The sequence below is a fragment of the Xenopus laevis genome, chromosome 8L, assembly GCF_017654675.1.
Source record: "Xenopus laevis strain J_2021 chromosome 8L, Xenopus_laevis_v10.1, whole genome shotgun sequence".
NCBI classification, from domain to species: Eukaryota; Metazoa; Chordata; class Amphibia; order Anura; family Pipidae; genus Xenopus; species Xenopus laevis.
Window position 1 is genome coordinate 92,160,792 of NC_054385.1, and position 14,768 is coordinate 92,175,559.

The window sequence follows — 14,768 nt, forward strand, 5'->3', positions numbered from 1 at the left end:
AGTCAGCTTCAGCTTCTTCGTTAAGCGAGCACCGACATGTCCATACATGGCGCATGCGCAGTTGGAGCTGGAATGCTCCGTAAGGCAAGAAGAGTATCCAGAAGAAGCCGAGGCTGGCGAACACCGCACTCCTGTGCTCTGCTGTGCTGTTCTGCATGTGCAGGACAGTATTTCTACAGGGGACACAATTCCTGGTGTAAAACTGTGCGGGGGGAGGCGGACCAGCGGAGGGGGCCCAATGGTGACTTTTGGCTGTGGAGGGTTTAGTTCTCCTTTAAAGACTGTGTTACATTGAGGTTTACAGCGGCGTAACTACCGGGGGAGCAGGCGGTTCTGGGTGTACGGAGGGGGGCGGGGGCCCGGCAGCGCATCCCGTGCCCCCCTCTAGTTACGTCACTGGAGGTTTAGTGTGACCATTAAATATTTTTTGATGATGGGTACAAATTTTACACAGCTCTAATTATGCATTAAATATTGTTGAAATGTCTATTTATGACTTTATTATATAGGGGAATCATTAATTTTACATTGTACTTAAGGTCTATTAGCTCGGACAGTAGTTTAATTTTTAAAAATCCCCTCCGCCAGCGATATGCCACTTGCACCGGGAGGGAGCTCCCGGTTCAAGCTGCCATGTGGAGTACACGCATGCGAATGCCGTAACTTGCCAATTATGAGCATGTACACAACGTCAGAAGCTCCAGGAGCTACCCTTGTTTGGGGAAATATTTTTGGTCAACAGGTGCCCTTTAAGCAAATAATGTGATGTTGGGGAAACAAATTCAACTCCTGAACAAACAAAAGCTAACAAAATAATGGACACAGTTATTTTGAAACACTAAAATAATAAATTTCTAGGCAATGGGTACAACCCCCCCCCCCCAAGGATGTATTAGACCTAACTCAAAAACTGACTACCTCCTGTATGAAGAAAGAATGACGCTAAGAGAGGGTGAGTGAAAAGTAACTTGATTATTTCATTAACAGTGCAGACATTTTAATGCATTATATTTAGATCTCATAAATGTATGCAATTGCATATTGCAATTGATCCCCTTTAAGTTGCATCCTACAGTCTTGTAACTGCATAAAAACCCTGCTACAGAAAGAACATTTGTAATTTCCAGCAGCACCTGTGTAGATATGGATTTATCATGTGCAATAAACCTGCACATTAGCTTAAAAGGAGAACTAAAGCTTAACTAAACAAGTAGCTAGAAATGTTGTACATTGTGTTTTGGGCTTCTGTATCAGCCCAAGGCAACCACAGTCCTTTAGCAGTAACGATCGGAGTCTCTAAAGATGCCCCAGTAGCTCCCCATCTTCTTTTCTGCGGATTCACTGCACATGCTCTGTGCTGCTCTCACTTACTGAACTTAGGGACCCACTTACAATATACAGTACACATAGAATATACAGTGGTGTGAAAAACTATTTGCCCCCTTCCTGATTTCTTATTCTTTTGCATGTTTGTCACACTTAAATATTTCTGCTCATCAAAAACCGTTAACTATTAGTCAAAGATAACATAATTGAACACAAAATGCAGTTTTTAAATGAAGGTTTACGTTATTACGTTATTAAGGGAGAAAAAAAAACTCCAAATCTACATGGGCCTGTGTGAAAAAGTGATTGCCCCCAGTGTCGGACTGGGGGGCCCGGGGCCCACCGGGACAGCTGTCTAGGGCCCCACTCTGGCCTCCCCGTCCGGCCCCTACTTTGAAGTGCGCCGGCGCGCACGCATTCTGGCGTGCTCAGCGCGCACGCACGATGCTGTACTCGCCGCATCGGCGCATGCGCAGGCTGCGCGGCGCAGTTTTTTCTTTCCGATTTGTGAATGGAGAGAGGTGGTCTGGCCCGGCGGGGGCCCATGAGGGTCGGGGCCCACCGGGTTTTTTCCCGGTGTCCCGCCGGGCCAGTCCGACACTGATTGCCCCCCTTGTTAAAAAATAACTTAACTGTGGTTTATCACACCTGAGTTCAATTTCAAAGGTTATAAAGCCATTTCTAAAGCTTTGGGACTCCAGCGAACCACAGTGAGAGCCATTATCCACAAATGGCAAAAACATGGAACAGTGGTGAACCTTCCCAGGAGTGGCCGGCCGACCAAAATTACCCCAAGAGCGCAGAGACAACTCATCCGAGAGGCCACAAAAGACCCCAGGACAACATCTAAAGAACTGCAGGCCTCACTTGCCTCAATTAAGGTCAGTGTTCACGACTCCACCATAAGAAAGAGACTGGGCAAAAACGGCCTGCATGGCAGATTTCCAAGGCGCAAACCACTTTTAAGCAAAAAGAACATTAAGGCCCGTCTCAATTTTGCTAAAAAACATCTCAATGATTGCCAAGACTTTTGGGAAAATACCTTGTGGACCGACGAGACAAAAGTTGAACTTTTTGGAAGGGGCGCGTCCCGTTACATCTGGCGTAAAAGTAACACAGCATTTCAGAAAAAGAACATCATACCAACAGTAAAATATGGTGGTGGTAGTGTGATGGTCTGGGGTTGTTTTGCTGCTTCAGAACCTGGAAGACTTGCTGTGGTAGATGGAACCATGAATTCTACTGTCTACCAAAAAATCCTTAAGGAGAATGTCCGGCCATCTGTTCGTCAACTCAAGCTGAAGCGATCTTGGGTGCTGCAGCAGGACAATGACCCAAAACACACCAGCAAATCCACCTCTGAATGGCTGAAGAAAAACAAAATGAAGACTTTGGAGTGGCCTAGTCAAAGTCCTGACCTGAATCCTATTGAGATATTGTGGCATGACCTTAAAAAGGCGGTTCATGCTAGAAAACCCTCAAATAAAGCTGAATTACAACAATTCTGCAAAGATGAGTGGGCCAAAATTCCTCCAGAGCGCTGTTATCGCAAACGCTTGATTGCAGTTATTACTGCTAAGGGTGGCCCAACCAGTTATTAGGTTCAGGGGGCAATTACTTTTTCACACAGGTTTGGATTTCTTTTCTCCCTAAATAATAAAAACCCTCATTTAAAAACTGCATTTTGTGTTTACTTGTGTTATCTTTGACTAATAGTTAAATGTGTTTGATGATCAGAAATATTTTGTGTGACAAACATGCAAAAGAATAAGAAATCAGGAAGGGGGCAAATAGTTTTTCACACCACTGTACATGTCACAATATAAGGCTGATTAGAAATTAATACAGATAACTACTACATGGCAGCTCAGAAACCAGTGCAATTAGCATCAGAATTTAATAATCAGCCCTGTAGCATCAGCTTATATCTTGAATAACAGGTGCACCTGAGGAAGGGGTTTTCCCCCGAAAGCTTGTGTGAATTCCACTGAAACAAAATGTTTTAAAGGCAAAGGCCTGAGGATGGTGTGCTTCATATCCTGTTATTCAAGATACCGAATTTGGCTGACTTGGAGGCAGCTTCGGAGTGGATGCACCCAGAAAAAGTAAGGGGTGTGCTGAAGAAAAAATTGTTTTTGGACAGCATTAGCTTATATAACAGGCCAACCTAATTTTCTACTTAATAATTTGTGATGACCCCTAAGCTTAGCTTCTTAGCAGCTGCTCAGAGCCCACTGAGGATGTGAGTGTAGCACACAATTACTAAGATGGTGACCCCCTGTAACAGGTTTGAAGTCCTGGATCATTACTGCTGTTGAGAAGCTGAAACTTTAGGCTGGTGCAATAAGTTCAGTATATAAAGCTTGGCATTTTTAACCATATTCATTTTTAGGGTTTAGTTCTCCTTTAACGTACTCCTCTTGCAAATTAAAAAAAATCTTATTGTTCTCATTGGCACTTCATTATTGGCTTCAGGTTCTTCAATACTTCTGGCCAAAAAAACTAAAACGGCACTACAGCAGTATATACATGAATATCTCCCTCTGCGTCAGTTTTAATAACCCGAAGGCACCTGAAATGGAAAAAGGCCCTTGCCAAAATCGCTTTCCTTTTTCCAGATCATCTAAAATTCTAGTGGTTCTGTAACTCCATAACATGAGCCATTGTCCATAAAACAGTCAATTTCTTGATTCCAGGGCTTACGCTGGCCAGTTTAATAAGAGTGAGAGCTTGCATTTTAAACAGCTTTTATACATGATTAACATCATCCTTAAACCTCCAACTGACATTGAAGTCTAAAAAGCCTTTACAAAACTGATTAAGTAAAATTAGAAATATTCTTTAAGGGGACCTGTCACCCAAAAAAAATATTCCAAATATTTGTTTATCATGTTAGTCAAGCAAAATAAAGTTTAATTACACTATATAAAATTATTTGAATCTTGTTTCCTTCAGTCTTGGAAGTCATAATTATAGCAAGCAGGCAGGAGCCATTTTGTGGACACTGTTATTAAGGCAAGTCTTGCATCATCTCAGAATCTTATTTGTGCACCAGAATGGGGGACCTGCTGTCCATCCCCATGCCCTGGCTACACAATTAAATGGTTAAGAGAACTGGGGGAATGTGGGGAGTGCAGTGACATCTAGTAAATGCTGAATGAAAAGTGAAAGTAATTTCTTCCACTGCCTCTATGCCTAAGGCATAGGGGAGGGGAGGGCAATATTTGAACGGCAGGTGAGATTTTTAACAGAGTTTACAACAGCAATGAATGCTTTAATAGAAAAAAAATAATAATTTGGATTTCATGTTTAATTTAAAAAGGACGTTTATTATACAGGTTTTTAGGTCTGTGTGACAGTCCCACTTTAACAAGTAGGCTACGGAAATTAAAGAAATTGAGATTTTGCTTGTGCCTGAAAACTATATTAGATTGTTATAGTGCCTTATTACTGTCAGTTTAAAGGACAACTAAATCCTTTAAATTGCTTTTAATATAGCTTTAATGCAGTACATAGAACTGGTGTATTAATTCTCATACACGGCCTTAAAATTCACTTTTAGTATGATGAGGACAGAGATCTGCAAATGGCCTTTGTTTTCTATTTTTTGCGGTTTTTGAATGATTTAGGAATTTCAGCAGCTATCCGGTTGCTAGGATCTAATGGTTTGAACGAGGGATCGAAATGTCATCATGAGAGGGCCTGAATAGAAAGATAAGGAACAAAAAGTAACAATAACAAAGTTGTAGCCCCAGAGAGCTACAGTTTTTTTGGCTGCCGGAAAAAGCGACCCACATTTAAAAACTGGAAAGAAAAAGAAAGAATTAAAGGACTAGTCAGCCCCAAAATAAAAATTTGTCTAAATAAAAACTTAATTCTAAGCAACTTTTCTAATAAAAACAGTTGCTATTGAAAGCAGCATTTGTTGAACTCATGTTTGTTACTTTTTAAACAATGTTGCAAAAGTCTTAGTTCCCCAACAAAGAAAGGTCTGTTAATCAGCTGCCTTGTCTTACATTGTAAGTGGATACATTGTTTAGTAGCAAGTCCAGCTCCTACTGAGCATGCGCCTGAACTTTAGGAAAGTCTGCCAAAAAGCCACTCTTAAGGTGGCCATACACAGGCATACTTTTATTGTTCTGCGATGAACGATCGTATCGTTGAACTATGGTCTGACGATTATTTTACCATACCATATGCCATCCACGGAGAACGATTAGATGAGATTTGAAGAGAACGCTTATTTAGGGCAGCGACACACTCAGATTTGGGGAGATTTAATCGCCTGGAGATAAATCTCTTCTTGGGGCGACTAATCTCCCCGAACTGCCTCCGACCGGCTGGCAGCCAGGGATCAGGAACCTTGGCTCTCCAGCTGTTAAGGAACTACAAGTCCCACAATGCAATAATGGAGCCTTTTGAAGGAGTCTAAAAGCAAATGCATTGTGGGACTTGTAGTTCCTTAACAGCTGGAGAGCCAAGGTTCCTGATCCCTGGGCTAGACTCTCAGGTGGGATGGCACTCTGAGCGTTTCATTTGTGAGGCAACTTCAGGAGACTTCAGAAAACAAAGAGCAGCGTTTGCCATGCAGCCAGCAATTCTAGTCGGCAGGAGGCAGTTCGGGGAGATTAGTCGCACCGAAAAAGAGATTTGTCGCTGGGCGACTAATCTACCCAAATCTGAGCGTGTCTCTGCCCTTACTGTTGTAGATAGCGGTAGGATGCTTGTCTTCAAAATTCTAGCAAGACGGATTGCAGACTTTCTAAACAGTTACAAATTTGACACATAGTGGATACATTGTTTAGTAGCAAGTCCAGCTCCTACTGAGTATGTGCCTGAACTTTAGGAAAGTCTGCCAAAAAGCCACTCTTAAGGTGGCCATACACAGGCATACTTTTATTGTTCTGCGATGAACTATCGTATTGTTGAACGATCATCTGACGATTATTTTACCATACTATATGCCATCCACTGAGAACGATTATATGAACAGATAAAACCTTATAGTTTGCTTTGTGTATGGACGAACATTGTTCAACAAGCGAGGAGTGCTGCTAGCATTGTGTCACTGTCTGTAGTATATAGTCAGTTTCTCCTTCCCTGCTCCATGCAGACATATGGATTTATGTCTTGCTATGGCATAATAATCTTCTTTCACAAGAGGTGATAGGGTGATATTCCTGTAGTCAGCACCAATTTATTTTTTATAAAAGTATATGTTCATTGTTCCGTATATGTTCGTTGGCTTGTGCCACAATTCTGACATGCGCAAAGAGGGATTTTATCCGTGAACGACTAAAATTTTTAAACTCATCTGATCAATTTTGTGAATGATAATGTTGAGACAATCGTGTCGTTCTTCCGACGATTGTTCGTCCGTATCAAACCTTAACAGTCACCAATCTAACCAGCTTTCAAACAGGGGCCACTGCAAAACTATGTATAATGAGCCAGAATGTTATTTCTCAGGGCAAAATAGCGACAGTGACATAGTAATGAGGGGCACAATAGAGAGACAAGTCACAGGTGGAGCCTAGCCCCGCAACCAATGGTCAAAACACGATTAAGGAGTTAGCATGTTCATTAAAAGGGGAGGGGTTCACATTTACATTAACTTTCAGTATGTTATAGAACTACCAGCTCTATGCGAGTTTTCAATTGGTCTGAATTATTTATTTTATACCGTTTTTTCATCATTTGCCTTCTTCTTCTGACTCTTTCCAGTTTTCAAATGGTGTCACTGACCCCATCAAAAACAAACGCTCTTTAAGGCTACAAATGTATTGTTATTGCAACTTTTTAATACTCATCTTCTATCCAGGCCTCTCCTATTCATATTCCAGTCTCTTATTCAAATCAATGCATGGTTGTTAGGGCAATTTGGACCCTAGCAACCAGAATGCTGAAAATGCAAACTGGAGAGCTGCTGAATAAAAAGCTAACTCAAAAACCACAAATAAAAAAAATGAACAATTACAATATCACTCAGAATATCACTCTTTACATCATACTAAAAGTTAATTTAAAGTTGAACACTCTCTTTCACAGTGGACTGTCAACCACTTTTTTCTATGCACATGCTCACAGAGCCCTTCTGGAGGCTCATTAATTACTCAGTGACAATTATAAGGATTCTGTAATTCACACACTGTACCAGACCAACTTAAACACATGTATACATTGAAAGGCCTACAAAAATGATTATATAGGAATGTCATAACAATGGACTTAACGGTAAAGGAAAAATACTAAATCCCAAATAAGTAACTATGTCAATAAAGCATGGGCATTCACACATTGTGACAAGGTTACATGGCAATTAAAGTAAAGGGCATCTGCACAAATAAAACACAACCATCACACAAAACCCCTAACTAACAGTGAATGCAATAAAAAATAAATAAAAAAAAAAAGACTAAAAAACAAGATATAGCATCCACTCCTGACATCCAAATCATGATAACTAGAGCACTTGGTTACTTGAGAGTACCCATAAACTTTGTGCTAGGTAGAAAGGGATATAAGAGATTGGTGACGGTATTTAGTCTGTGAATCAACTCCAACTCTGCAAAAACAGATGTTCTCTGTTACCACCTCTAACTGGAGGAGGAACATGTTCTAAAGGTGGTCGTAAATGGGCTGATAAAAGCTGCTGACAAAGTTATGAGCTTTTTGGCCAGTGTATGGGGCCCTCTGACAGGCTTCCCCGACCAATATCTAGGTGAAAACAGGCCAGATGTCTATCAGGCAGGCTTGAAAATGCGGTCGGATTGAGGAACACATTGCTTTGTTGATGCGGTCCTTGATCCCGCTGTCTACATTCCTAGTCTTGTGATCTGATCGTTGGGCCTTAAAGGAGAATTCAACCCCCTAGGTGCAAAAATCCCTCCCCCCTCCCCTGCGTAGGTCCCCCTCCCACCTCCCCCCCCGGCAAATGCCCCTAACTTGTTACTTCCCCCTCTCCTTCTAGGTCATCTCCAGCAGAGTTCACGGCAGCCATCTTCTCCCGAGCACTCTTCTTCCTGTAGTCATTGGCATTTGGTGACGCATGTGAAGTTGGAGGCATTTGCCGGTTCGGATCTACTGTGCATGCACCAAAAGTCACGAAGTTTCCGAAAAAGAAATCTAGGAAAAAAGACTCTAGGGCACATGCGCAGTAGCTCCGTACCGGCAAATGTCTCCAACTTCGCATGCGCCCTAGAGTCACAAAGTTTCCGATTTCTTTTTCGAAAACATTGTGACTTTCGGCACATGCGAAGTAGATCCGAGCCGGCAAATGCTTCCTACTGCACATGCGCCACCAAATGCCGATGACGACAGGAAGAAGAGTGCTCAGGAGACGATGGCTGCTGTGACCTAGAAGGAGGGATAAGTAACAAGTTAGGGGCATTTGCCCGGGGGGAGTAGGCTGGGGGGGAGGTGGGCGTACGCAGGGGAGGGTATTTTGAACCTAGGGGGTTGAATTCTCCTTTAAGGTGGGCATATCGGTGCAAGATCTGCTCTCCAAACAAGCAGAACTGCCCGTATATGGCCACCTTGAGACCACACATTTAATACTCAAAAGTGTTGGAGCATCTGCTTTTTAGTGTTGTCTCTAAAGAAGACCTCCTTACATTACTGCCAGTCACTGTGCATCAGCATCCGACTCCCTTGCTGCTGCGCTACATCTTCAAGTCCAACTTGCTTTAACATTGACTCTGTGCCAACTCCACTTCTGGCACCTGCTAAATGTCAGTATGAGCTCTCATCCACTGCATCAGGCCCCATGCCAACCCCTACACAAACTCCATCCTCTGCATAAGACTCCTCGCTCAAACTGTTTGCTCCAAGACCAACCCAAGACCTGACTCTTTGCTGGTACTACAGCCAGGTGGCCCATTGCCTTTTGAGAAAAACCACCAAAACGTATGTCCCTGTTGGCAATTTATATTGTTCTACCCTTGAAGGCAATCTTTGAGCTAATTCACTCTAATGTATCCTATTAGGGCCCTGTAATTCTGCAGGAACCATCAGCAGCCAGAATTCCTTTCCCTAGTAACTCTGCCATGTACCTCCCTGGGTGCCCTTTTGTGAGACACTAACGAAATAGAGTTGGCACAAAGTCTGGTCTCCCAATGAGATGTTTGTTTTTAAACTGCTGACCAGTTATTGCTTCCTGCTGAATGGTTGCTATGGGCTACCAGACCAGGAGATAACGTTGCACCTTTTTCAAATTCACACTACCACTTGCCATAGGAACTGCTGTTTCATGACTAGATGATGCGGTCACTCCCCACAAGCCTGCTCCTACACACCATTGCCTACCATATACACACACACACACATACATATCTACACACACAAATACACACACATATATATATATATATATATATATATATATATATATATATATATACATACATACATACATACATACATACATATATACATACACACACACACACACACACACACATACATACATATCTACACACACATCTACACACACACTCTGACAGCCCTTGCCCAAGCACACAACATGGCCACACACTTGCTCCCTATATGAGTGGCACACAAGTATCACAATGCGCCTGTGAGTGCCCCACATAGAGCAGCACATGGTCAGGCCCCCTCCCTCTCCTCCAGAGGCCACTCACATTCAGACGAGACGAACTGTCCAACTGCTGAGGAAACGCCGCCTGCGCCCTCCACGAACTGCACCTCGGAAACGATGATATTATCCTCCAGCACCGAGCCGCAGCCCGTACACACCGCATCCCCGCGAGCCGCATCTACGTCTATATCCGTACAGCCACAGTTCTTACACACCCGGCTGCTCATCCTGCCGCCCAGCCACTACAACCTCATGTGAGTCTTAGAGATAAACACACTTCCCGGCTTCATACACGGCCTACGCACGGCGGCGCTACAGGTATAGGCTAACGCCAAGTACCGCGAGATTTCAAAGCCGGGTGAGTTTCGGGAGTAGGGAGCCACCTAGCGGCCACAGCGCGTATACGTTTCACTAAAACCAATAGACGTCGCCTTCTGTTATGTTTCCAGAGTGAATTAAAATGTGTCCGGCTCTCATATGAACATGCTTATTATTACCACAGTTATTTTCCTTTATTATCCTGCCCTGGTGGAGCTTACAATCTAAAGTCCATATTAAAGTTGTTTTCATCAGGACAAGCCAATAAATCTGACTGGAATCCAACTTATAGGGGTTGTTCACCTCTGAGAAAACTTTTAGTATGATGTAGATTGTGATATTCAGACACAATTTGTAATTGGTTTTCGTTTTTTATTATTTAAGGTTTTTGACTTATTCACTCTGTATTATAATCTGGTAACTAGGGTGCAAATCCCCCTAGCAACCATGCACTGATTTGAAGAAGAGACTGGAATATGAATAGGAGAGGGTCCTTACTAGAAATATGAGAAATAAAAAGTAACGATAACAATAAATGTGTAGCCTTACAGAGCATTTGCTTTTTAGATGGGGTCAGCGACGCCCATTCGAAAGCTGGAAAGAGTCAAAGGAGAAAGACAATTTATAATTATCATAACAATAAAAAAAAAATAATGAAAACCAATGGAAAAGTTGCTCAGAATTCTATTCCATACTAAAAGATACCTTGAAGGTGAACCAGCCCTAAGACCCCAGTTATGCGAGGCAACTATTCTAACCATTAAGGCGCCATGCTTTGGCAATTGTCATGGAAAGGCTTCTGGTTTTAACAGAGGCGTAACTTATCAATATTTTGGGGGCCTAAATTGAATTCAATTTAGGCCCCCAAAATATTGATAAGTTTGCCTAGCCTACCAAGATATAGTTAAATTACTCATTAATTGGGGCCTCACTGGGGCAACCGCAGGGTCTGCTTCTTCTGTAGTTATGCCCCTGGGTTTTAACTTTCTTTTGAGGTTCAAGCCCCCTTTTTGTTAAGCCTTATAATAGGTTACAGATATATGTATAAAATAATAATTGCTATTATAATGTATTTATTCTTCCTTTCATTAATATTATGCCAGCACATAAGTGTTCACTTACCTATAGCCACTTACCTAGTTACTTAAGGGAGTGTTTTTCCTCTCTACCACATAATATAATTCTACCTATCTGTTAGAAATGATCAGTTGTCCTTAATTCATTTAGTCATCATTGTTTACCAAGCTGGAGAGTAAAGAAACAATAAAAGGGAAACTATTAAGTCAATGCTTGTGTGTACTTTCTTATCTTTTCCAAAAAAGTATGGAAATGCCAATCATTTCTCTGGCTCTAAAAATCAAAATTTTATACTGTACTATTCCATATAGCACTAGGGGTGCAATATAGCAATGCAATCCACCATGGCACGGTATGTACTGTACATAGGGTTGCCACCTTTTCTGGAAAAAAATACCGGCCTTCCTATATTTTTTTGGGTTTTCCCTATAAATAACATTGGCATCACCAAAATTTTTACCAGCCAGGTGGCAACCCTAACTGCACCCCTGTGTATAGCAAGGCTGACTGCAGGAGAAGCAAATATGAATATGAGTTACTTGTATGTATTAGTATGATATAACAAATATTTTGACAAGAATACTCTTAGTGCTAATGTGGCCGCTCCCACCTACAGTTACTTTCAGAGTAAAAGTAAGTAGCAGGGCAAAAGCTGCATATCGTTTCTTGCATCTTACTAAGCTCAAAGATATACACCCCTTTTGGACATGGGCTCACTGAATAGGGCTTGGGCTGAACAGACTTTCTGCCTATTGTTTGTGTTGAGAAATATCTATGGGGTTTTTACTGGCACCAGGCCCAGATTTGTGCAAAGGCCACAAGGCCTGGGCCTAGGGTGGCAGGATTTTAGGGGGGCAGCATGCTGCCTAACCACATCCACATTGGTTTGGAATAGGGATGCACCGAATTCACTATTTTGGATTTGGCCGAACCCCCGAATCCTTCGCGAAATGCAAATTGCAAATGCAAATTAGGGGTGGCAAGGGGAAAACTGTTTTTACTTCTTTGTTTTGTGACAAAAAATCACGTGATTTCCCTCCCTGCCCCTAATTTGCATATGCAATTTAGGATTCGGTTTCGGTTTGGCATGGCAGAAGGATTCGACCGAATCCGAATCCTGCTGAAAAAGGCAAATCTTGGCGGAATCCCGAACCGAATCCTGGATTCGGTGCATCCCTAGTTTTGAAAGCTCTAGTGCTGCCCATGAGATACAATCGTTTTTTTAAATTTCCTGTGTTCCCGACCTGATGATTAAAACTTGTGCATGTGCACAAATGAAGGGTAGGGGACGGGGTGACGAACAGCAGCAGGCCTAGCGGTTCCCGCTATGTAAATCCAGTCCTGACTGGCACTGAACAAGAAAACAAGAAAATGAAACCGGTTTCACATTAGTGCTTCCTGTCAATTCTTGGACCAGCCGAGCAATGGAGAAACTAATGAACCTAACTGTGTCCACTGAGATGCCCCTAAAATAAGCTGCTTGAAGGGATGTAAAGGCAAAAAAATAAAATCCCATTTTTACTTAAATGAAAAAGAAATCTATCTCCAATGTACTTTGATTAAAAAATGTGTACCGTTTTTATAAGAAACCTGACTGTATGCAGTGAAATTCCCCCTTCATTTTACTTGCTCTCACAGCTTCAGATGGTCCCTAACTGCTCTGCAGGGAAACAATCATACTTTCAAATAGCAGGGAGGAGCCCCCCACCTTACTTCCCAGAACTCAAGCAGCTCTGTTTGTTTCCCTGTAGAGATCTGTATCCGCAGACCTAGTGCAGTCTGTATATTCTGATTATTAACCAGTCTTGCTGTATTGGCTTCAATGACAGATATTATTTGACCTGTGCTGTTTTGATCATTTATGACGATCCCTAAGCTTAACCTCCCAGCTGAAGCCCAGACCACACTGAGCATGTGCGTAGTCTTGGTATTGCAAAGATGTTTAACAAAGTTACAAGATGACAGCCCCCTGCGCCAACTTTGAAAGCATAAATCATTTGTTTAATTGGGCTTCTGGTGCAGTACGTTCATGTTTATATTTAGTATATAAAATACAGCATTTCTAACATTATTATATTTTAGACTTTAGTTGCCCTTTAAAGAAGAATTCAACCCTTAACTAAAAACACACTGCTTGCCCTGTGATATTCCGGTTCTAGGTCTAAACACGCAGCCAGAACCTGGATGCAAATGCTGCCTGATTTTGCACCTCTTACTGCTCTAATACTTGAGTCCAGGGTCAAAATAAATGTCTGCCATAGCTGCTGTTCTTATTTATGTGTGACCACTAGATGACAGTGTAGTTCACAGGAGTGTATATTTCTGTATTCACTGGATCCGAACTATCCCAAAACATGCAAACTGCATAAAGTCTGCTACGCTTTGTAATCTTCTGAATTTCACTACATCCACAGAGCATCTTAGGTCATGTTCTGGCTGTAGCAGGTGTGCAGGTTTCTATGTTTTTTATGGGGAAGTCTTACAATAGGTGCAGGATTCATTACAGAGGGAAGATTATATAGGGGCAGATTTATCAAAGGTTGTGGTGAATGTATTTTTTGTGTACTTCGATTAGGGAATAGTCCAAATTCGATTCAATTTGAAAAAAAATCGAAAAATCTAAATTTATCATGTACTGTCTCTCGACATCAACCATTCACCATCTAAAACCTGCCGAATTGCTGTTTTAGCCTATGAGTCAATTGGTGGACTTTGAAAAATCAAAGGTTTTTTTGGGAAAAACTTTGATTCCAATTCGATAGAATGTGATATTACTTCGATTCGATTCAGCCGAATACAGACCTATTCGATCGAAAACTGACATATTCAACCGAAAAAAACTTTGACTTAATTTCGGTTGGTCTTTTTTAACTGGAATTTCGAAGTTTTTCAAATTCAAAATTCGACCCTTGATAAATATGTCCCATAATAATAAAGTGAACCTGGTAGAAAAGATTCATCATCCATTATATGAGTATTGGATTAAATGCTACAAGGCTGATCAGGGCTAATTTAAAGGTACAATAACACCAAAAAGTGTATCAAAATAATTAAAATATAATGTACTGTTGCTTTACACTGGTAAATACTGTGTGTTTGCTTCACAGAGACTACCATACTTAATATAAACAAGCTGCTGTATAGCCATAAGGGCAGCCATTAAAGCTGTTGTAAAAAATGAGAAAAGGCACAGGTTACATAGTGTACTTCATCTACGTCTTCCCCAAGAAGGCGGCGCCCAGGGGAACCACGCGGGACGTCGGTCGCCAGCGTGTCAATTCGGGCGCGGCGTCAGTGCGACATCATTACGCATGTTTTGGCGCGAAAACCAGCCTATAAAAGGATTCCAGAGGCCTACAGACATTGCCCGATTATAGGTTCCACTTATTGTGTTCCTGGGTGTGTTATACTGATTTTGACCATTGATTCCTGATCTTGACCTCGGCCTGTT

General features: G+C 41.9%; 1 protein-coding gene across 1 annotated transcript in view; it reads right to left on the reverse strand.

Moving 5' to 3' along the window:
• Nucleotides 1–10,199, reverse strand: part of brf1.L (BRF1, RNA polymerase III transcription initiation factor 90 kDa subunit L homeolog) — a 170,846-nt gene extending 160,647 nt beyond the window's left edge. Inside the window, 1 exon segment of the mRNA NM_001094594.1 lies at nucleotides 9,966–10,199. Within this exon segment, the coding sequence (NP_001088063.1) occupies nucleotides 9,966–10,149 (184 nt within the window). The 5' untranslated portion in view covers nucleotides 10,150–10,199.
• Nucleotides 10,200–14,768: the final 4,569 nt, after the last annotated feature.